A 22,864-nucleotide genomic window follows, 5' to 3' on the forward strand; every position below is an offset into this window, starting at 1 on the left:
ACTCTACCTAGCAGGGTTACGTCACCTCCTTTAGTTGATAGAACTTACTTCCCAGATCCCTTGTAACAAGTCACAGGAAGGAATGGAACTGAGGGTTTTGCTGTGGCAAAGCAAGTGCTTGTGTGAATGTTCACACCTCCCAAATGGAAAGAAAAGGTCCCTGTTGTGTGTGGTAATCCTGAAAACAACAGAGATAGATTGTAAGTCACATACACAGCAAAAGAAGCATCGTGCCAGTCCTACAACAGTTGAGCTACGTAAGGCAGGTCTCAAAAACGGAATTGTCTAAGGCAGTTCCTTCTGTAAAATGTCCCCATTCTTGCCACGTTTTAGTGATTTAATAGTCCTAGAAGCTTTCTGAGACAGTATATAGAAATAGAAGACATGGTCGCCCAGATGCCAAAGGCCTTAGCTCCAACAAAACAAAATCCAAAATGTTGAAGTTGGCGTCAGACATTTGTCGTTTTGACCACCAGACCTGCTTTGGGTGACAGCCCTCGAGTTTCCTGTGTGTCCCCTCCTTCTCCCCTGATCAGTCTCTGTCTCACAGCTGCAACAGACGACAGACGTAGACCAATTGGGGCTTTTTGTTCCTTGGGCCCCAGTGACTGAACATGTGATCAGCCAGGAAAATCGAGGTCCAAGGATTCTTGGAAGTGACGGCCCTGACCTGCTGACCTCTGACCGGAGAAGACACTGTGGTGGCGTTGCCACTGTACTCTGTTATATGCCTTGGATAAAGCAGAGTCAGGAAAGGATGATGAGTTCTAAGTCTACTGACAGCTGAAGTGTTTGGCTATTTTTTTCTCCTTAAGAAAAATGGCATTTATTTATTTATTTATTTAAAGATTTATTTTATTTATATGTTACGTACACAGTGTCTTTTAATTATGTATACAGAGCTCTGTCTGCAGGTACGCCTGCAGGCCAGAAGAGGGTGCTGAATTTGGTCCTCAGGACCCACGTGGTAGAAGGAGAGAACCATCCCCTGCAAATCAGCAAGTTGTTCTGGAGCTACCACACATATGCTGTGGTATGTGCATACTCATACATATGAGCACACACACAAATAAATAAAATCTTTTTTTTTTTAAAGACAAGGTCCTACTGTGTAGCCCTGGCTAACCTAGAGTTCAGTCTGTAGACCATGCTGGCCTTGAACTCAGAGCTCTACCTGCCTCTGCCTTCTGAGTGTTAATATGTATTGCACTACTGCTACTAGGACTATTATGATCAGTGCAGATACAAAGCACTTTCTTTCTAGTACCTTAGATATATGAAAGTAACAGATTTGGCAAAGTAGTGGGAAGGATGAGCTACTCATTAAATATTAGTGTTTCTCTTTCTTCTAGCTTGTGTAGGCTTTAAGGTTTTCACAGATAGAGCAGCTTCCCCTGAGATAGGACTCTACTTTAATACCATACTACATATGTTTCTTTTCTTCTCTTTCTCATGTGTGTGTGTGTGTGTGTGTGTGTGTGTGTGTGTGTGTGTGTGTGTGTGTGTTAACTATTGTAACACGAATTGCTAAACTGTCTTATTAATAAAAAACCCAGAGCCAGATGGGGTGAAAGCTGAAAGATCAGAGGAATAGAACAAGCCAGCCACAAGTTCTTACCACCAAGAAATCCTCAGCCCAAGAGAGCTGCTTACTGTATACTCACACCTTATATACCTTTCTGTGCCCTGCCATCTTACTTCTTCTCTCCGCCCAGCTATATCACTCTCTCTTTCCGTCCAGCTCTATCAGTTCCTGTCTGTCTGTCCAGACCTCCAAACCTCTATGGTTAACTAGTGCTGGGATTAAAGGCGTGTGCCACCATTGCCTGACCTCTATGTTTAATATGGTGGCTGACTTAGTTCTCAGATCCCCAGACAAGCTTTATTTGTTAGAGCACAAATAAAATATCACCACACACTGTTGTTTGAACCTAGAGCCTCTGGCATGCTAGGCAGGCACCCTACCACTGAGCTATATCTCTAGCCCTGACCTTATTATTTGTGGAGAAAGGTATAATGCAGATAGAATGATAGTCCTGTTTTCCTGATCCATTCATCTTATAGTTGGGGGCTGTAGAAGAACACTCTAACCCTTCCAAGCTGTTTCTTCCTATGTAAAGTAAGAATAGCGACATCAACAAAAGCTGTAATGTCCACCTTGGTGTTACTGTGAGAGTACTTAGTAGCTGCTCAGTGATTGTTCTTCCTCACTTAAAAGTCTCCTCCCTTTCTGAACACTCCTTTTAAAAAGGCAGGATGGAGACACTGTCCTTTGTGTCCCCGTGAATGACTGACCCAGTGGTTCTTACGTGAAGACTGCTGGAGTCATGAGTCATCTACAGGGCTTCCTTTTTAACAAACTTTTCACTGTCAAGTCGCTTCAGCCACCCCCACAGGCCAGAAGCTGGAAACAGCCATAAGGTGTATTTGTCAGCCTGCATGTATGTGCAGACAATAGCTATTCCTCTTTTCTATATTTAACTTTATTCTGTGTATGTGTGTGTATGCACAAAGGTCAGAGGACAACCTACAGGAATTGGATCCCTCCTTCCACCGTGGATCCCAGGAATCAAACTGCTCATCGGGTTGGGATTACATCTACCTGTGGAGCCATGTCACTGGCCTCCTTTGCTTTTCCCAGACATTTGCTCTCAGTGAGTTAGGCTCAGGCATCTGGTTTGTGCCTTCCTTGTAACTGGAAAAACAACTGTTTGCAGTTGGTCACACGTAGTTGGCTGCAGACACATGTGAAGTCCATATGAAGGAGGAGCTCAGTACACTTGTCTCTTGGTACAACTGAACATGCTGCTTGTGGAGTCCTGGCGCTCTGCTGACAGCACTGTAGTCCCCATCTGACTCCTCTCGTCTCTAAGTGGTTACATGTTCCCCAGAGACAGCCAAGTCTTGTGAGTGTCTGTGTTTCTCCACAACTGTTGGCCTTTTGAATGTTCAGGTTTCTCAGGGCATCTCTTCTAAGTATGCAGGAGGAGAAATGTCTTTTGCCCTTCATATCTGTAAACTCTCTCATTCTACCAGTGGAGTCAAAAATGAAGTGGGCTGATTTTCTCAGCAGCTGTTGACCAAACCTTACCCTTGCAGGTTATAGTTCTAGCTTTCTCCGTCAAGCTTTGTTCCAGAGACTATGACAAGGGGCTTGACTTGAGTTCATTCACTTACTCAATATCTTAGATAAGACATTATTGCAAAGTTGTTTGAACAGATCATGAAAAGATAAATTCTTTTATTTTCCTTTACAGTGCTGGGGGGAGCTGAACCCAAGCCTTGAATATTCTAAGCAAATGTTCTACCACTGAGCCACACTCCAGCCAATAAATACTTTCTTAACTTAAGAATTTCTGGCCGGGTGGTGGTGGCGCACACCGTTAGTCCCAGCACTCAGGAGGCAGAGGCAGGCGGATCTCTGTGAGTTCAAGGCCAGCCTGGTCTACAGAGAGAGAGTTCCAGGAAAGGCACAAAGCTACACAGAGAAACCCTGTCTTGAAAAACAAAAGGGGAAAAAAAAAGGAATTTCTGTGATAAGAGGGGTGAGCAAAAGGGTATTACCTGCATGTGCATATACTTAATTTAAACATGAGTCTGGTTAGGTATCTCAAGACTGTTGTGGAATATTTGTACACTGTGAAGATGTGTCTGCCAAGGCACCTTCTGATTGGTTTAATAAAGAGCTGAATGGTCAGTGGACAGGAAGGGATAGGCTGGGTTTCCAGGGAGAGGAAGAGGAGGAGGAATATAGGCATGCAGATTTCACCAAAGCCTGGACATATGGTACAGAACAGACATAACCAAGACACGTGGCAGAATGTAGATTAATAGAGACAGGTTAATTTAAGTTATAAGAACTAGTTGGAAAAAAGTCTAGACTAAGGCCAAGCTTTCATAATAATAAGTGTCTGGATCATTATTTGCGGACTGGCAGTCCAAAGATAGTCCATCAAGAAGGCTTGCTACGTAAGACATAGGATTCCAAGGTCCATAGACAGGCAATTATTAAGAAGAGTATGAATAGACTTAAGGAGCTTGGTAAGATTTTCATGGAACTGACACTTTAAAGCATCATGAAGGCCAGATAGATGGGAGTTTAATTACCTTTTTTCTTTGCTCTTACTGTGGTAAAAACACTATAAAAGAAACATCCAGCCAGGCCGTGGGGGCACAGGCCTTCAATCCCAGCACTTGGGAGGCAGAGGCAGGTGGATCTCTGTGAGTTTGAGAGCAGCCTCGTCTACAGAGCGAGTTCCGGCACAGCCAAGGCCACACAGAAAAACTTTGTCTCAAAACAAGAAAAAAAGAAAAGAAAAGAAAATCCAAAAGTAGCATCAGGAACCTAGAGACAAGGAAACATCTAGATAAATCCATATTCTGGGTAATAGCGCCTACAAGTGGAGTTGTTGTTTGGTTTGGTTTGGTTTTTTCCCTTATATTCTACAGTCTAATATATTTGTGTTTCAGTTTGTTCATCAAATATTTATTGAAAACCTGCTGCTAGGCAGTGTTGTAGAGACTGGGGTACAGCAGAGTCAGAGTCCTGCCATCAGAGAGTTCACTCTTAGTGAAGGAACTTTTCTTCAGATACAGAAGGCATGAATAACACCAGTGTCTAGCTGTGCAATGGAAAACAGTTGAGCAGAGTAAGGGTAGTAGAAATGGCATTGGTGGGGCTTGGGAAGCCAAGAGATGCAGTTTTTGATTGAATGTTCAGTAGAGGCTTCATTGAGAAGGTCACAAGTTGAGTAAAAACCTCAGAAGGTATCAGTCTGGGGAAGGACATCTCAGGAGCCTGCAGAAAGGTCTTGGAGCAGGAGTGGGCCGTGTATATTTGACACACGTGGAAGCTAATGGGTTGAGCAGAGCAAGGATGTTGACAGGGATGTACAATGGGAGATGAGGTCCAAGGTAAATGAACAAAGGAGGATGGATAGATACTCAGCTGTGTGAATTTATTGAAGAACTGAGGAACCATTACAACCTGATGGGACCTATTTTTAGAGGATTGCTCTGGCTGCTGAGTTGAGTGTAGGTGGTAGGAGTGGTGCTGTCAAGGAGAGGAACTACTCTGTTTCAGGAGACATGGGAAGAGCTAGTGTGGCTTGAACCAAGGTCCTACAGATAGATGAGACATACATGGAGGAAGTAAAAGCATTAGAATTTCTTGAGTAGCAAAATAAGATAAGAAAGAATGACCATGACCAGGCATGGGGGTATATGCCTGCAATCCCTGCCAGGTGACTGAGGCAAAATGAGTTCATGGCCAGCCCAGACTACATAGCAAAAGCCTGTGCTGGGAGGGAAGGGGTGAGGAGAGAGAGAGGGAGAGAGAGAGAAAGAGAGGAGAGAGAGGGGGGGGGGGAATGAGGAAAAGAAAAGGAGGAGGGGAAATCAATAGTCTTGGGAGAACAACATGAAGGGTAGTGAGCTGTGTCAAATAAGATCAATTGGGTTGCAGACTGACTTAACCATTGAATTCTTTGATAAATATCATACGCTCTCATCTGCTAAAGTTTCCTAAGCCCAAGAAGGTAATTTCAGTGTTGTTGTTTTTATATCCCTTGTGTCATTTGAATGACTAGTTACCTGATACTTCAACTTCTTCTAAAATGTTGTATTGCTTGTTAGTATTTGCTCATAGCTGTACTTTGCAGATCTGTTAAGGTTCTTCTGTGACTGCTTAAAACATTTCCGATACAATAATCTTTTTTGCCTGAGTCTAGAATGATGTACCACTCCTAACAGTTGTTCATTTGATGGTCATCCTGGCTCTGTCTTACTAGAGTGGGTACGGCAGCATCCAAGCCTGCAAAATCTGAGTTCTTTTTCTCTTCATGAAGGCCTGGGTGCTTGCTCTGAAATGTGCATTTTCTTTTTTTGCTGCCTTAATTTTTTGGTTTGTTTTCATTGTTGTTTTGGAGCAAAGTCTCGCTATGAAGCCCATGGCCTCAACCTCGGAATCTTCCTGCCTCAGTCTCCTGGGAGCTAACAGGAGGAGCTAACTGGGATAACAGGCGTGCACCATCGCACTCAGCCTGTTGTCTTCCTTGCCTCTGTGTCCTCCCCATCATCTGGTCTCTGGCCCTCAGGACTGCTTTAATACTTCTGCCTTCCTTATCTCAGTGTTGATTTAGCTGGTTTGCCTTCCTCTTCTCGCAACAGTGTCTGGCCAGTGATCCCAACAACAAGAAAATCAATAATGGCATTTCATTAAGGTTGCATTTTGGATTGATTTTGGTACAAAATACAAGTTTTCTATCTGTGTGACACTGAAGACCACGTCCCTGCATGATTAATTAGGTGCTACTAGACAAAAAGCAACAACAAAGCTTGACCACATTGCTTTTAGCTTTTAAATTGAAAGTGTAGTGTTCTTGGTGGACTCTGGGAAGCCGATGACGCTGGCGAGAACCAAGTAGCTGGGGTTGACAAGTGAGAGGGATGTCTGACTCTTGAGAGGCCTGAGGAGGTAAACCCCTGACTGACCGGGCGTCTGAGAAGAGATGAGGACAGAAATTAGGACTTTAAGGTGTAGTCCTTTGTCTTCTCTGTTGGGGACATTTGGCTCAATTTGGAGGGGAAAACAAAAACCAATGTGGCTTCTTCCTTCCTTCCTTCCTTCCTTCCTTCCTTCCTTCCTTCCTTCCTTCCTTCTTCCCTCTTCCTTCCTCTTCCTCCCTTCTTTCCTCCCTCCCTTCCTTCCCTCCTGTCATTTCTAGAGATTGAACTAGGCAGTTGAACTGTGCACTTGTAGAAGTCAGGACAACCTCAGGTATCAGTCTTCACCGTCCTTTAGACGAGCTCTTTTTACATTTTTTTTCTATTTTGTATATCAGGCAATATATGGGTCCTGGAGATCTGAGCTCAGGTCTTCATACTTGTGAGCAAGCAAAGCACTTTACACACTAAGCCATCTCCCCAGCCTCAACTTTGACCTTTAAAAAAAAAGGATTATTTTATGTGCATGGGTGTTTTGCCTGTGTGTGGTACCCACGGAGCCTTGAATCCTCTGGAACTAAGGGGTTGTGAGCCACCACATGGGTGCTGGGAGCTGACTGAGCTTTCTCTATAATCTCCATCGACTTTTGAATAAAACCTACAAACAAGTGCCATCATGTTTGACAAAAGCCAAGCAGAGCAGATGGCCCCAAGAAATGACTGTTTTACAAAAGTGACAGCTCAGGAAGAAGACCTGTCCTTTTTCTGAGTATGTTTATTTGTTGAAACTGTTTACTTGCAGTTTATTTGTTGACATTTTTTTTAGCTATTAGATTATGACTCAACAAATCATTTGTGTACACTGTACAGTTATATCCAAATTTGATCAGTCATTTGAAACCCAAGAACCAGAGTGCAGAGCAGGATGTCTTTAACTGTCCCCACTGCAGCTCTTTCCCCTCCCTGGGTATGTAGGCATAGCAGATAGGTGTACAGACCAAACAGCTATGGATAATAAATGATAAAAATGTGTTTTAAAACAATTATTTGGTGTCCATATAATTTTAGCACTTAGTATAATATAAAAATGAATGAAAATTTGCATCCTAATGAAGTGGACGTGCTTGTTCATATACTTACTGCGCTGCTGGAGATCAGCTCAGCACCTCAGGCTTGCTGGGCAGTGCTCCACCGTTGAGCTACATCCCCAGCTTGCCTCTTTATTTTTATGTAAGGAATTAATTCCATCTTGGCTGAGTGTTTGAATCTGCATAGAGGGTCTTCAACATTGTCCAGAGCTGATAGACACTTTGATTCTGTAGCCATCAATGCTGAGCGTGCCCCTCACATAAATATGTAGTACCAAGTGACAGGCTATATTTAGGGATCTTTGAAAAATTGTGGGGCATTCTGACCTAAACCCAAGCAAAACTCATTTTAACAATTTTTTATGAAACTCAAGTTAGCAACTCAAACAGCAAGTTTTGGAATTGAACATTTTAGCACACAATGCAGTCCAAAGATGTGTTGATGCTAATTTGATGCTTCTGTGCTGAGGAAAGTACTGTACGTGCATTGAGAGCCCATCCACTGCTGTGCTTCTGGGAACGTGGCCTTGGTTGCCCTAACAAATGGCAGAAATGCTTCCTGTACCTGTTTTACCATCAGAAACTTGGCTCTGTTGACCTGGATCCTTTTTCAGATTTCCTGGATTCCAGTTTGGACAGGAAGGAGGAAAAAAAAAAAAAAAAACACTGTAGGATTAAACAGAAGATTAACATTAGCTTCAATACCATTTCTTTACTAGTGACCACCCCATTTGGGGTGTAGGGACAAGAAGAGGATGTTTAAAAAGTAGAATTCAGAGAGCCATGGCCAGTGTGCTCCTTGACAGGTCAACCCTTGCTACAACAGAAACAGACACGCAGCTGCACATGCTAGTTAGTCTTCACGGCCAGCCTAGGAGTTCCTGGGAAGAGGGTTGCAGGAAGGATTGTCTAGATGGGGTTGGCCTGTGGGCATGCTTCTGGAAGATTGTTTTATTCTGGATTTTTTTGAGACAGGGTCTCACTTTGTAGCTTTGGTGTCATGGAACTCACTATGTAAATCAAGCTAGCCTTGAACTCAGAGGTCCACCTGCCTCTGCCTCCTGAGTTAAGGGTGTGTTCTACCACAACCAGCTGGAAGATTGTTTGGATAGCCTTCATTGATGTGAAGTGGGCAGCACCATTTGGACTCTGGACTGTATATGTGTAGAAAGCTAGCTGAATACCAAGCATGCCTGCGCTCCTTCTCTCTGCTCTTGACTATGGATGTGATATGGCCACCTGTCTCAGGTCCTGCTCCAATACTTGCCCCTGGTAATGGACTATAATGTGGAACTGTTAGCCAAATAAACCCTTTCTTCCCTAAGTGGCTTTTTCTTGGGATGTTTCATCACAGCAACAGAGGTAAACTAAAAGGGTGCTCCTGAGGGATCCTGTGAGCCCTGTGCCCAGACAGCTGTTGTGTGCCCTTAGGTTCCCATGGGTCCCTTTCCTCTCCCTCTCCCTAGGCCCAAGCTATCTTTCCCTCCTCCCTCCCACCCTCAGGTACTTGACATTGTGACACAATTTGTCAGGCCACACTCTTGTCCTGGGACACATGCAGCCCATGGGCCACAGGTCGGACACACCTATATCCCACCGTGTCAGCCTGCTTTATCCAGGAGGCCAAATGCAGAAAGGTTCCCAGAAAGAGGCTACTTGGGGAGGCACATTGTCCTAGGCATTGTTCCCCACTGAGATCCTGGGAAATGTCTGGAATGAGTGTTGATCAAAGTATTGCTGGGAGTGGGATGGGGTACATAGGACAGAAATAGTACTTAACAGTCCTTTGCCTCCGTGGTAGAGACACAAAGTATCCCTGGGTCAGATAACACTGGTTTGTGTCTGGATGCCTCACTCTGCCTTGTTAGCTTTGTGTGTACTCAGTTGTGGGTGACCACTCAGAAGCAACTTTGTTCAGAGTGCAGAGCAAGTGTTCGTGGGAATGTAATGCCATTGCCTGTCTGTATTGAACCTCTGAGTGTGCCCCAAGTTCATTGATGACAATATCTTTACTATGTTAACACATTCCAGGCCCGTGGCACTTTTTTCATTCTCTAAAGGATGCCTAAAAGGTGTTCGTTAAAATCCAGCTTTCAAGCCTGGCGTGGTAACACACACCTTTAATCCAGCACTTGGGAGGCAGAGGCAGGTGGATCTCTGAGTTCAAGGCCAGCCTGGTTTACAGAGCGAGTTCCAGGACAGCCAGGGCTACCCTGGCTCGAAACCCTGTCTTGAAAAACAAACAAACAAACAAAAAATATAAAGCTTTCTATAAGTGGACTTACTGTTGACTGGAACTGTACATGTTGTTTTCAAGGCCCACTCTGTAGTTCAAATTTTTAAAATTATTTTTAATTACATTTATTTATTTACTTTGGGCGAGGACAACTCCTTCCGTGGTTGTGAGGCCCTGGGATTGAACTCAGGTTGAGTCTGACAACAAGTGCTTTTCTCCACCAAGCTGTCTCACTGGTTCTACCTCCAACTCTTAATACTTGCTTATTATGAATGTGATCCAGGTCTCCTTTGTCTTCAGCTCTCCCTGCTGTTCGAGGACAAAAAAAAAAAAAAGGATTCTTTGCATGTTACCCTGTTTTTCCTCCCTCTGATGTCATCTTAGTATAAACTGAGAGTTGAACAGATCAAAGGTGCACACCTTGTGTATTTAAATCGTCACAGGTTCCTGGTTTTGCATGCTCCTGGCTTAGCTGCCTAACTCATCCCAAGCATTCAGTCTCATTTTGTTCTATTGCATTTCCTAAGATGACATTTGGATTAGAACTTGGAGACCAAAAACTTGAAGTTTTAAGTGGCTTTGGGTCATTGACAATGGAATTGCCGTGGGTGGTCGTGGGCATTGCTTACAGGCTAAAGAAGGAAAGGCTCTTGGTAAGAGCACATATGCTGGGAGGTGTTCATCCCTCTTTCCATGGCAACCTTATCTGAGGTTATGCATTCTTCTCTCACAGAGTTAGTAAGAAATCTCAGCTGCTGTTCCGAGTTGTTTATGCGTCATTACTGGAGCCTGTTTTATCATTTGATTCTATTTCCTTCTGTCTTCCCAGGTGGCATTGGCAGGGTGGTCAATGGAGCCTTCATGGTGCTGAAAGGGCATCGGTCCATTGTTAACCAGGTCCGGTTTAACCCCCACACGTACATGATCTGCTCTTCTGGTGTAGAAAAGATTATCAAGGTGAGACACTTTCTTTCCCCTTCCATCCTTTTTAGGGAAATGTTTGTAGGTTTTTTTGTTTTTGTTTTTTTTTTTGTTTTTGAGCTGAGGACTGAACCCAGGGCCTTGCGCTTGCTCGGTAAGCACTCTACCACTGAGCTAAATTCTCAACCCTATAGTTCATAACTGGAAGAAACTGGAACAATGTGTATAGGGATTTGTATCTAAATATATTGAGCATTTGTTAAAGTTCTCAGTGAGTGCCAAAAATGGTGGGCCATGCCTGTAAGCCTGACACTTAGAGCTGAGGTTAGGAGAACCACAAGCCCAAAGCCAGCTCTGCTGCTGAGCAGGACTCAGTCTTTAAGGGGGCAGTGTGTCAGTGATTTTGACATATTGTAAAATATTAGAAGTTGATATTGGAAAAGTAGGTAGGGGTCTGGTGGTAGTGGTACACACCTTTAATCCCAGCTCTTGGGAGGCAGAGGCAGGGGGAATCTCTGTGAGTTAAAGGTCAGACAGCGAGGGCTACACAAAGAAACCCTGTCTCAAAACCCACCCCCACCCCAAAAAAGTAGGTGGGCGTGGTGGTATATGTTTACATGTTTTTAATCCCAGCTCTCAGGATGCAGAGTTGGGCAAATCTCTGAGTTTAAGCTAACATAGTCCTACACGGTGAATTCAGGCCAGGCAGGGCTACACAAGTTGTTTGTTTGTTTGTTTGATTGGTTTGGGTTTGTTTTTGTTTGTTTTGTTTCGAGACTGGGTTTCTCTGTGTAGCAGCCCTGGCTGTCTTGGAACTCACTCTGTAGACCAGGCTGGCCTTGAACTTACAGAGATCTGCATCACTATTCCCCTGCTCCTTTGTTTTTTAAGTGATTTTTTTTTCAATGACTTTCTTTCAGAACCATTGTAACATGTTTATGAGCAGAACTCACTAGCCAAGATCAGAAACTGCTAGAATACAACACATAAAGTAGTGTGCAGAATACACTTCATGCGTCAAAGCCTGGTGACTAGCTTTAAAAGTGGGTCTGGCCGGGCGGTGTGGTGCAGCCTTTACTCCAGCACTCGGGAGACAGCCACAATAGTTGAAATTCCTCAGTTTTTTTAGTGACAAATGAAACCTGAGAAAATTTGTCATGATTTAGTATTACTGTTTGAGGGTTTCATACATGCACATGATGTCTTTTGGTCAAATCCACTCCCTATTCCCCCAACCACTATCCCCTCCCAACTTTATGTGCTTTGTGTTTTTAGCCCACTTAATCCATTTCGTGCTGTCGGGATGTGTGGGGTTAGGACCTTTATTGGGTGTGTGCCGCCTCCTGTGTCTGGTATCGCTGAAGAAAAATGAACTTCCTCCAGCAATCACCAGTTGCTAATAGCTCCTCAGCTGTTAGAGTTTGTGTGGCTTGAACTTGCCTCTGAGAGTTCCTCGGTGCAGCTGTCTCGCTGTATCCGGAATGCGGTTTTGTTGGTCCTCCACCACCTCTGGCTCTTACAGTTTTTCCACCCTCTCTTCTGCAGCGATCCCTAAGCTAAGGAGGGAGAGGATATTGATGCATCATTTGGGATGGAGTACTCTGCAGTCCCTTATATTTGCAGATGATGAAATTTAAATCACATATTGCTGTTGGGGTCATGTGGTAATGTGTAGAAAGCCAGACTGGAGCCTTATCTCTCCATGTCCACCATGCTGTGGGAAGGGAGTGAGTGGACAGCTGACTGGACCACCTCAGCTGTCCTTCACTTGGACAGTCACTGCACTAGCCCTGCCCCTCACATTACCCCCCTCTCCTTTGGCCTGTGATGAATAGGTGGACACTGTAACGTGCCCTTTCTAGGTCTGTTGACGTCATTCTCTACAGAGAGCTGTCCGCCTGGGCATCTCCTTTAGAAGAGAAATTCCTGTTTGGCGTGTGCTTGGATGCTTCTGTGCTGAGTTTCCCCAGATATTGTTTAGTCAACTGAAGTCTTAACTCTAAAGGTCATAGGTTGGAAACTGGCCAAGTTCTCAAGAAAGAGGAGAAAATGTTTTCTCTGTGAGGTTATCCAGACTGAGCCTCGGAACTCACTGCTCCCAGGTTCCCATAGGAACGAAGAGGCACAGTTGGCCATTTAAAACCTTAAGTGTGCACAGTGAGAGAAAAAGACAAGGGGGTTCTCGGGGGTTCTCAGCTTCGGTTTCTCACAGATGTCTTCCCATTTGCCATCTGGCTGGGAATAGCACAGAATGAAAAGCATTACAGGTTGGGTTTGGTGATGCACATGTGAGGCTGAGGCAGGAAGATAGTGTACCTGAGCTACCCAGTGAGGCTTTGTCTCAAAAAAAATAAATAAATAAATAAAGGAAAGGAAAGGAAAAGTCAACACAGGAGAGGCAAGGAGAAAGGATACAGTTGAAAGTAAGTGCTGCTGGCCCTTCTCTCTGTTGGAATTAGTACCCTTGCCTGAGTTTACAGCATCCTGAAAGGCCCCTAATTCTTTTTAAGTGAGTGCATGCCACACCTTTGCCTTGGGGTTTGCCTGGGCCTGACAATTGCTGTTTAATGGAATGTCACCTTGCTGCTTACTCCTTCTACAGGGTCAGGTCATCGGCTCCAGGAGCATCATCTCCCCTGAAATCTGATTTTCTCTGTCTACTCTCCTTTCTCCCTGTCCGCATCCTTTACTGCCATCTTTTCAACTTGGAAAAGAGCCAGACACTTCACACTCAGAACAGGTCCTCTGTTTGCCTGAATGCCACACTTAGCAAAAGAGAAGGGGTCTGTTTTATAGCTGAAAGGAAGGGGGAGATTCATTTTTTCCCTCAAAGCTCTATATTATTATTTTTTTGAACATAAAAACAGGTTATAATTCAAAAGTCCAGGGTTATTTGAAATTGGAAAATATTTTCTCTGTAGAAAATAGTAAAAATGATAACATTTCCCAATAAGCCCTTTTAAGTCAAATAGTAGGTGAATTATACATATAAATATTGATTAGATTCTGGGATACAGAAGAAACCTATCTTCATCTGTTCAGAGAGCTATGTTTTACTTAACTTGTGTAAGTGAGATTCCTATTCATCTTCCCCTTCACTGTTTGATTTACGGCAGACATTTTTCTATAGGCTAATCCATAATCTAAAAAGATTGTAGCCTCCCCTCCTGAAAGTACAGCCAGCATATTCTTTCAACTTGATACGGTATAAATTCTTATCCTAATAGAGAAATGTTTCATTAAAGCTTGCCCAGTGCTTGGGCAAAACCAAAACTTATTATAAGCCACAGTCATCCTAGGGTCCCCCCTGCTAGGTAGCCTCCCTGGATCTGTGGGTTGCAGTCTGATCATCCTTTGCAGAGCTCTCTATTATGATATATCTGTTGTGTGCGGTTCATGGTAGGCCCTATGGGCAGCATACAGATAAAGAAAGGTCACACAAGTCTCCCTGGGAAATGATGGCCCAGGAAGGAAGAGAAGTAAAGATCAAGGGTTCCCGAGACATGACAACAAAACACTGCAGAGGGATTTTTCTCATTTGTGATCATCTCAATAGAGGTGACTGGCCATCTTTCCAGCTCTTAAAGTTTGAAGGCTGAAAACATGTATCCAGTGCCAGGGACCCATCTGGTAGAAGGAAAGAACCAACTCCAGCGCTGCGATTGTCTTCTGGCCTCATACATGCGCTGTGCTTCGCACCTACACACAAACATACAGTAAATAAAAGTGTGTAGCGGGGACAAGTTGGATTAAATGTATTCGTTCACCACCTGCTCTGTGCCAGGCATTGTGCTTATAGGAAATGCTCAGAAGTAGGAAAACACATGACTTGAGAAAATGGTCTTGAGTGGCCAAAGGCAGGGGATAAGGAGAGGACTAGGGTACCAGTCTGCAGGACTCCAGAGGGTTCTGACAGCCACATTGCAGAGTCTGCAAGCCCCACCTAACACTTGAGGACCTTTACCTATGCACAGGTAATCGTGGGTTTAGTAGATGGTCCAATTCAAAGGACTTACACAGAGAAGAGGACTTAGAGCTGCTACTTCATCATGTTCTGGACACTCAGCTCAAACATTTGCTATCCATAAGAATTGAATCTTATCCTTTTCTGCAGCAGTTTGAGAAAACTGTGCCTGTCGAGAAAGCTGCTCAGATCTCAAGGAGGCACAGTTAACCACATTTAATAAGTAACGGGGTCCCCTATTCAGAGATATTTGCAATGTAGATTTAAGCACAGTCGCTAAGGTACAGAGTAGGCACTTGAAAATGACCACATATCCAAGATGCAGGGTTCCCAAAAAAGTCTAGCAAGTTATTTTTTTCATTGATTTGCTTTAAAAAAAAAATTAATTTGTGTGCGTGAGTGTTTTGTCCGCATGTATGTATGTGTACCATATGTTTGCAGATGCCTGTGGGGTCCAGAGTGCATCAGATGCCCCTGGAACTGGAGTTCCAGGTGGTTCTGAGCTGCTGTGTGGGTGCTGGGAACTGAACTTTGGTTTCCTTGGGAAAGCAGCCAGTGCTTTTTTTAACCACTGAGCCATCTCTCCAGCCCCAGCATAGCTTCACTTTTGAATTGTTGACTTTGAGGTAAAGAAATGGACCGTTTCATAAATGGTTGAAATGGTTCTGGGCTAGGATAGTAGGGAGTCGGTAATTCTGATGTCCAGCTAAAGCATTTTGGTCTTAAAGTTTTCTGGCTGTGGGATTAGGCCACCGAATTAAAGAGAAAGCAGCATGCCAGTTAGTGCGTGGCTATAGCTTATGTCACCTTATTACTCTTGAGTCTGTGGTTGAGAAATAGAGACTTTCCAGGATGAAGGCATTTGCTTAGGATGTGGGAAATGGAGGCACTTGGACTCCTGCTGCTCTGTACTGCTCTCAAACACACACTGACTTCTAGGAGGGAGTTTTGTTTCCCTCTGAATCTCAGGACTACATTAGGGCCCATCTAATTCTCTGTTTAGAATAAGGAGCCAAGCCTCATGCGGGGTCACCAGTTAGCTAGGAGCCAGTCTCGGAGTCCATTCTCCACATCTCCTGCATTCTGATCCAATCTCATCCATTGTCCCAAGCTTTGGAAAGAAACAGTTCAGCTTAACTTGACACATTCCAGAGCCCAAATAAAACTGACCTTTAATGCTGTGATTTTCATTCCTGAAGAGAAAATGTGGGGGCTGGGAGATTAGAACTTTAAAAATGGCTTGTCAAAGGGCTTAGTGGTTAAGAGCACTGGCTGTTCTTGCAGAGGACCTGGGTTCAGTTTCAGGGGATCCTACTACCTCTTCTCACCTCCAAGGCAGGCAAAGCACCCATATACGGAAAATAAAATTTTAATTTTAAAAAGTCACTTATGAAGTAGTTAGGCCATTTCTGTTAGCAGAGTCTGGATTTCTATGAAGGATACATAGATTTTTTTTCATATTAGGGGAGATAGCAAATAACATTTTATTATTTTTTAAACTGGGAAAATGAAGCACTTGGGCCAGAATTAAGAATGAGACCCCAAAAAGCATCCTAAGGTGGTTGGTTACCTTTTGAGCCCTTCAGTTCCCTTCCTAGGACACAAAACTCTTATTTCCTGAGAAATCTGTGTGTAGAAGTGGTCATCTGTAGCTTGAGCCTTGTGCTGCCTAGGTGTTTTCCAAGCATTGGCTGTCACGAAGAATTTGAATGTCCCTCAGACAAGATCTTTGTTTTCTGCTGCTTGCTTTATACTTACTATATGTTAGCGTTTACTAACCCTGCCTCACCTCTCCTGACCCCTTGAGTCATGGTCTCTGGGGCTTCAGAGTCAACCCTGTTCTGGAGGTATCTCTTGGGCACACCAAAGTTGAAAGATCACTGCTTTCAAGTTCCTGGGTGAGAATTTGAAGCTGGAAAGGGGAGGACCTTGAAGAGCTGTGGACAGGAAACAAAGCGGAAAGAACACACCTGGATTCGGGGGTCCAGGAGGAGGAGCAGCTGGCCCTAGGTGTCCTCAGCCTCCTGTGAACTGGAATCTTCCAATGAGACCAGCTCTCGGGGAGCGCCATGGAATTTGTGGGAGGGGTAGGCCTGGAGACAGTTCCTAAGAGATGAACTTGTTCTTAGCTTTAGGGAAGTGAACGGGGGAGGAGGGGAGACACTATTCTCTTGAGTTAGATGTCATTTAAAGATAAGACACCAGCCTGTCAGGCAAGAAAATGTCTGGAATTCCACAAGATGCCGTGGCTGTGGGCTGGTGTAACGGAGCTGCTCTGTACTGCTCTGTAGACCAGTGGCAGTCAGGGACAGCTTAATTACCTTGAACTTGATTTGCATAACTTAACACAACTGTACAGCTCAGCTTTTGAGTCAAAAATACCTAAGTTAAAAACTAGTTTTGCTGGGTGGTGGTGGCACACGCCTTTAATCACAGGACTTGAGAGGCAGAGGCTGGTGGATCTTTGAGTTTGAGGCCAGCCTGGTCTACAGAGTAAGTTCCAGGATATCCAAGGCTACACAGAAAAACACTGTCTTGAAAACACAACACCAGAAAACAACCTCTACTTTTCTACTTTCTAGCTGTGGGTGTAGGTCCTTGACCAGGGAGGAGTGACCTGGTAAGGGATGGGGCTGCCTGCAGTCCCCTTCCAGGGAGAGAGTGTCTTGCCTCTTCCTGAAGCTAAGAGAATTACCTGTGAAGCAAGCAAGCGACACCCTGGTTAAGAAAACCCAGTTTCCTGGGTAACTGACGCCTGCATGTCCAAGAGGGAAGTGCAGTGTGGGCAGTTGTCTATTCTTATAAGCTCCAATGAGTAATTTTCATTGTCTAAAAATAGAATATTGCTGTTTGGGAGAAGTGGAATGATAGGCTGAAGTCTTTTTAGGGTGTTTGTTTTGTTTTTTTAGACAAGGTCTTACAATGTAGCCCTAGAAGGCCTGGAACTTAACTGTGTAGACCAGGCTGGCCTTGAACGCACAGCGATCTACTTGCCTCTGCCTCCCAAGTGTACCACCGGGCCTGGCAAAGCCTATTTTCAAATACACTACCTAATATTCATGTCATCTTCCACCCGTCCTTTTGGATTAAGGTTATAATTTCCGATGAGAAAAGAGACAATATGTGGGTATCCTCCACCTAAAGACATCCTTAGGTCTCTGACTACAATCTAATTCTATGCTCTAAACGGCTTTCAACCACCCCTAAAAGCCTCACTTTGGATACACATTTTATAAGAGTCATATAACTTGTTCTTTTGTGTAGGGGTTGGTGGCTGTTTGTTTTGTTTTGTGTTTACACAAGTTCTGGCTATGTAGCTCAGGTGATCCCCCTTGTGATCTCCCTGTCTCAGCCTCCCAAGTGCTGGTATTACAGGAGTGTGCCATTGTACCCAGAAAGAAAATATTTTTAAAGTTGTTTGGTGACTTTAATATGACAACGTCTGGGAGAAGCTCTGCTTTGGTGGTCTTTATCGTGGCCCACTATAGAACACTTCCCATTCAATCCTGGTTGCTTTTGTTTTTCATATTCTGTGTAGATCTGGAGCCCATACAAGCAGCCAGGATGTACAGGAGACCTCGACGGGCGGATTGAAGATGATTCCCGCTGCCTCTACACCCATGAAGAGTATATCAGCCTTGTATTGAACAGTGGGAGTGGCCTGTCCCACGACTACGCTAACCAGTCTGTCCAAGAAGACCCCCGGATGATGGCTTTCTTTGACTCTTTGGTGCGCCGTGAGATCGAGGGCTGGAGCTCTGACTCGGACAGTGACCTCAGCGAGAGCACCATCCTACAGCTGCATGCGGGGGTCAGTGAGCGCTCGGGCTACACTGACTCAGAATCCTCAGCCTCACTGCCCCGCTCCCCACCTCCCACAGTAGATGAGACTGCGGATAACGCCTTCCATCTGGGGCCCCTGCGTGTCACTGCCACAAATGCAGTGGTGTCAACCCCAGCAACGCCCACCTGTGAGGATGCAGCCTCTCGCCAGCAGCGCCTGTCTGCTCTGCGACGCTACCAGGACAAGCGCCTCCTGGCCCTGTCCAATGAGTCTGATTCTGAAGAGAATGCCTGTGAGGCTGAACTGGACACAGATCTCTTCCCTCGGCCAAGGTCGCCCAGCCCGGAGGATGGATCCAGCAGTTCCAGCAGTTCCAGCAGCTCGGAGGAAGAAGAGGAACTGAACCAACGCCGAGCCAACACCCGGCAGCGAAACGCCATGCGGAGGCGACAAAAGATGGCCCGGGAAGAGCGGCCCAATGCTCCAGTCAAGCCCACCAACACCTACATTGGAGAGGACAATTACGACTACCCTCAGATCAAAGTGGATGACCTCTCCTCCTCCCCAAACTCCTCCCCTGAGCGGAGTGCTTCCAATCTGGATCTGGATCTCCAACCGAGCCGGGCACCAGCAACTGCCAACATGGAATCAGTAGAGCGTAAGATTTATAAAGCTTACAAATGGCTCCGTTACTCCTATATCTCTTACTCAAGTAACAAAGATGGAGAGACCTCCTTAGTGGCAGAGGAGACAGATGAAGGGAGGGCAGGAACCAGCCCCACAGACAGCCCAACCCCTTCTTCTAGTAAGGAAGCCTGCCCAGCCCAGAGAGACCAGGACCTGCCCCCGGAAGGCTGCAGCAAAGATGCTTGTAAAGAAGAGACTTCCGCCAGAAACCCTAGCAGTGGCGCGAGCCGTGAGCACGGTAGCCATCCTTGGGCAGAGGTGCCAGAGGGCACCTCTCAGGACACTAACAACAGCGGCCCTCTAGAACACTCTTTTGAAACCAAGAAGCTCAATGGCAAGGCCCTGAGCAAGGCCCTGAGCAGCCGGGCTGAGGAGCCACCCTCTCCTGTCCCCAAGGCATCTGGTTCCACTCTCCACAGTGCGCCTGGCAACTGTCCCAGGACCCAGTCTGATGACAGTGAGGAGAGGGGCCTTGACACCCTCTGTGCCAACCACAACAATGGACACCTGCACCCCCGGCCCCCTCACCCCCACAATAATGGGCAGAACTCTGGGGAGCTGGAGACAGTAGGCTACTCTTCCCCGGGACACCCGGACACTGACCATGATAACCCACCCCTGACAGGGGTGCTTCTGCACAAAGATTGTTGTGGGTCTGAAATGGCCTGTGAGACCCCCAGTGCTGGAATGAGAGAAGACCCCACTGACCCCTCAGCCATGGACAGCAGCAAGGTTGTTCATGGCCACAGTGGCCTCAAAAGGCACCGAATTGAATTGGAAGACACAGATTCAGAGAATTCCTCCTCAGAGAAGAAACTAAAAACATGATAAATACAAAGGGAAAACAAAAAGCTACAAAAAGTAGCCTTACAAAGTAATTTTTTCTTGTTTAGTGAACACAGAGGAAAGGAAAAAGTATTAAAGGCGCATAAAACCAGGGCCTGAAGCGTGTCTGCTGCTGCTCCCTCTGTTACCACTTCCAGTGGGTCAGAATGTCTAGCTGGCACTGCCTGGTGCTCTGCTGAGCGGGGGAGACTCCTAACGGCTCTCTTCTAGTGAGATGCGAGCATAGCATTCCTGTGCAGGCTCTGTGACAGTGACCCTGTCTTGGGACATTTGGCTTGTTCTTGTGTGTATGTTCCCACTGGCACATGTGGGCTTGTTGTCTTCTGAGGCCTTTCTTTATCTGTCCATCAGCAAAGCCCTGTGGGTCTGTAGAGTTTACCATCTCACCTGTTCATTGTTCACATGACATAGGTGTTCTGGTCTTAACAAAGAGTGTCCCTAGATCAGACCGTGCTGCCATGAGTTGTAGATTTACGCTAGCAGAAAGGAGAGGCCTGCCTTCAGCCTGGCTCTGCTGAAGAGGAAAACATGGCTCCTCTTTAAATGGTCCATGTTTTCTCCAGCTAACACATCCTTGAGCATTTACTGTGACTCTAAGTGGAGCATTGTTCCTGCTAAGAAGAGGTTGACACTTGAGCTCAGATCCCCATAGTGTCACTGCAGAAGGGGCAGAGCTACACTCGATGTGTGAGGTCCATAACAGTAGCTAGTGAACAACACACTTTATCCACTTGTGTGCTGGCTCCTAAGAGGCACTCAAGGCCAGCAGGTGCTTCCTTGGCTCCACGTAATGGAGTTCAGGCATACTGGAAGAAGAAAGGACCCCTTGGGAGAGCTTTTTACCCAAACTAATAAAATGGCTGGTAGAGGGATGTTAACAAGTTGTAGTGCAGAGCAGAATGTGGTACTTACTGTATCCAGTGCCAGTCCATCAGTCAGAATGTGGTATTGTATCCACTGCCTGTCAGAATTGGCAGGCCTAGCATCTTCCTTGGGCTTGGAGCTGTCAGAGGTGGTGGGGTTCCACCTGAACTTTACAGAGTAGTGGGCATATGGAGAGACAAGTCTCTGGTTTATCTCCTGACTCCCTGAAGACACTGTTCTGTTGAAGTAGGTAACAATGGAGAGAAGAAAATATCAAATTTCCAGTTTATATTGGTGATGGTAGTCCCTGAGTTGTCAATGAAGGGTTGTGCAAGATAGGACCTAAGGATGCCCAGATGTCCTGTTGGTGTAGATGTTGGTGTAGCAGGGGGAAGAAAGAACAGTGGAACTTTAGATGCAAAGGTGCTAGACAGCTGGAGCCTGGCTGGAGCTGGCAGAGGGAGGACAGCACCAGGCGACTGTGGCCTCACTGACGCATCCAGTGTTCCTTTCAGAGGAGGACCTGTCCCGCTGGGATGGAGCCAAGAGAAGAGCACTTGTGGAAGCTGAGGAGTGGATGCTGTTCAGTGCTGGGAGCCAGGGTGCTTATAAAAGGAAGGCAGTTGGTAAGAGCTAGGAGGATAGAGCATCTTGCTGAGCTTTGCGGAAGGAAGATGTGCTTAGTTTAGTATCTGGTGATGTGGCTGAGGTGTGAAAGCACAGTTTGGGAAGGAGAGGAAGGCGCCTGAGTGGGGATGCATACAGTCAGCAGCTGGACTCATCCTGGGGAGCGGGACAGCAATTCTGTAACCAACATTAGAATTTCTTTAGATTTGTAATTAAAATGGTTCTATGATTTATCTTTTGACTATTCACAGATAATTGTAAATTCTGGTTTTATAAGCCCAAGTCATTTTACATTTGCTTTTCCAAAATTATTAAATTGGAATTTTTAATCCTTTATATACAAAAAAAGTTATAACCACTCAGTGTGTGTCTCTCTTCCCCTTAGTCAGCATACCTGATTCTTCTGTTCCATTTTACCTTAATCTAATCAGATAGATTCACACCCCGCATTCTTCCTGGAGGAAAAAGAAAGCAAAATTAGCTATTGATAATTAGTTTCCAAGAGCCAAGGGTGGTCTTTCATGTAAAAGCTGTCTATCTCATTTGGGTATTCAAAACATTCAAAAGTCAGAGTTCACCTAGTTCATAGCTGTAGACGCTGAAAAAGGTCATCCTTTGAGGGATATGTTCCATCCTTGGGAGAGACTTCCAGCACCATAGGTTGAGTTCTCAAGAGATGGGCCCTGAAATAGCCACCAGAACAAGAGAAAGAGGGATACTTCTTTTAGCCACTCCACACTCATTTCCAGAGGTCTTGCGTTGTATGATCCTGATACTGAAAGCCTGATGGGAACCACTTCGAAGATCCCTTTGCCTGGACCATTGTAGAATCCAGGCCTCCCATGTTGAAGACATATTTAATCCCCAGATTCTTCCATGATGGATGTTTTTCCTAGCAAGAGAGGGCACTGATCAGGCTAAGAACTCCTGGAAGTGCCTCTTAAGGATTTTTTTCTGCATCCTGTATATAATGTTTTAAGCAGCAGGTCCAGGTATGTGAAACTGTTTCTCTTCCCTTTATTTCCCACTTGGTTTTGTAAATGATTCTCAACCGATAAATGAGTTCATTGAGTTGTTAGCTTGAGGCAAAAGAAGTTTGTGCTGATTTACTAGGAGTCTCGTGTTGTCTGTCAAGGTGCCTTCCTCTGCTGAAGCCTTACCTCCTCAAAGCCCTGCCTCTTCTCACCCAGCAACGCTGACTCTTCTCTGTGTATATGCAAATAAACCTATTAATCACTTCTCCCTGGCTTCCTCCTCTCTTCCTAGGAAGACTTGGTTGCTTAGACACCCTCCTTCTTTATTTCTTTGCTGTTTTAATCGCTGCCTGATTGGAAACTTGATTAGATCCACACTGAAGATGAGAAGACAAATCCCATGTCTAACAGGTCACTTCTAGGTATTGG

General features: G+C 45.2%; 1 protein-coding gene across 2 annotated transcripts in view; it reads left to right on the forward strand.

Annotated features, from left to right (window-relative positions):
- Positions 1–22,701, forward strand: part of Dcaf5 (DDB1 and CUL4 associated factor 5) — a 106,668-nt gene extending 83,967 nt beyond the window's left edge. For both annotated transcript variants that reach the window (XM_052739447.1, XM_052739446.1), the window contains exons 8-9: positions 10,598–10,725; positions 18,192–22,701. In XM_052739447.1, coding sequence (XP_052595407.1) covers positions 10,598–10,725; positions 18,192–19,952 — 1,889 coding nt within the window. In that variant the 3' untranslated portion in view covers positions 19,953–22,701. The remainder of the gene's footprint in view (positions 1–10,597; positions 10,726–18,191) is intronic.
- The last annotated feature ends 163 nt before the right edge of the window (positions 22,702–22,864 follow it).

The sequence above is a fragment of the Peromyscus californicus genome, unplaced genomic scaffold (assembly GCF_007827085.1).
Source record: "Peromyscus californicus insignis strain IS unplaced genomic scaffold, ASM782708v3 Scaffold_15__1_contigs__length_86483966, whole genome shotgun sequence".
NCBI classification, from domain to species: Eukaryota; Metazoa; Chordata; class Mammalia; order Rodentia; family Cricetidae; genus Peromyscus; species Peromyscus californicus.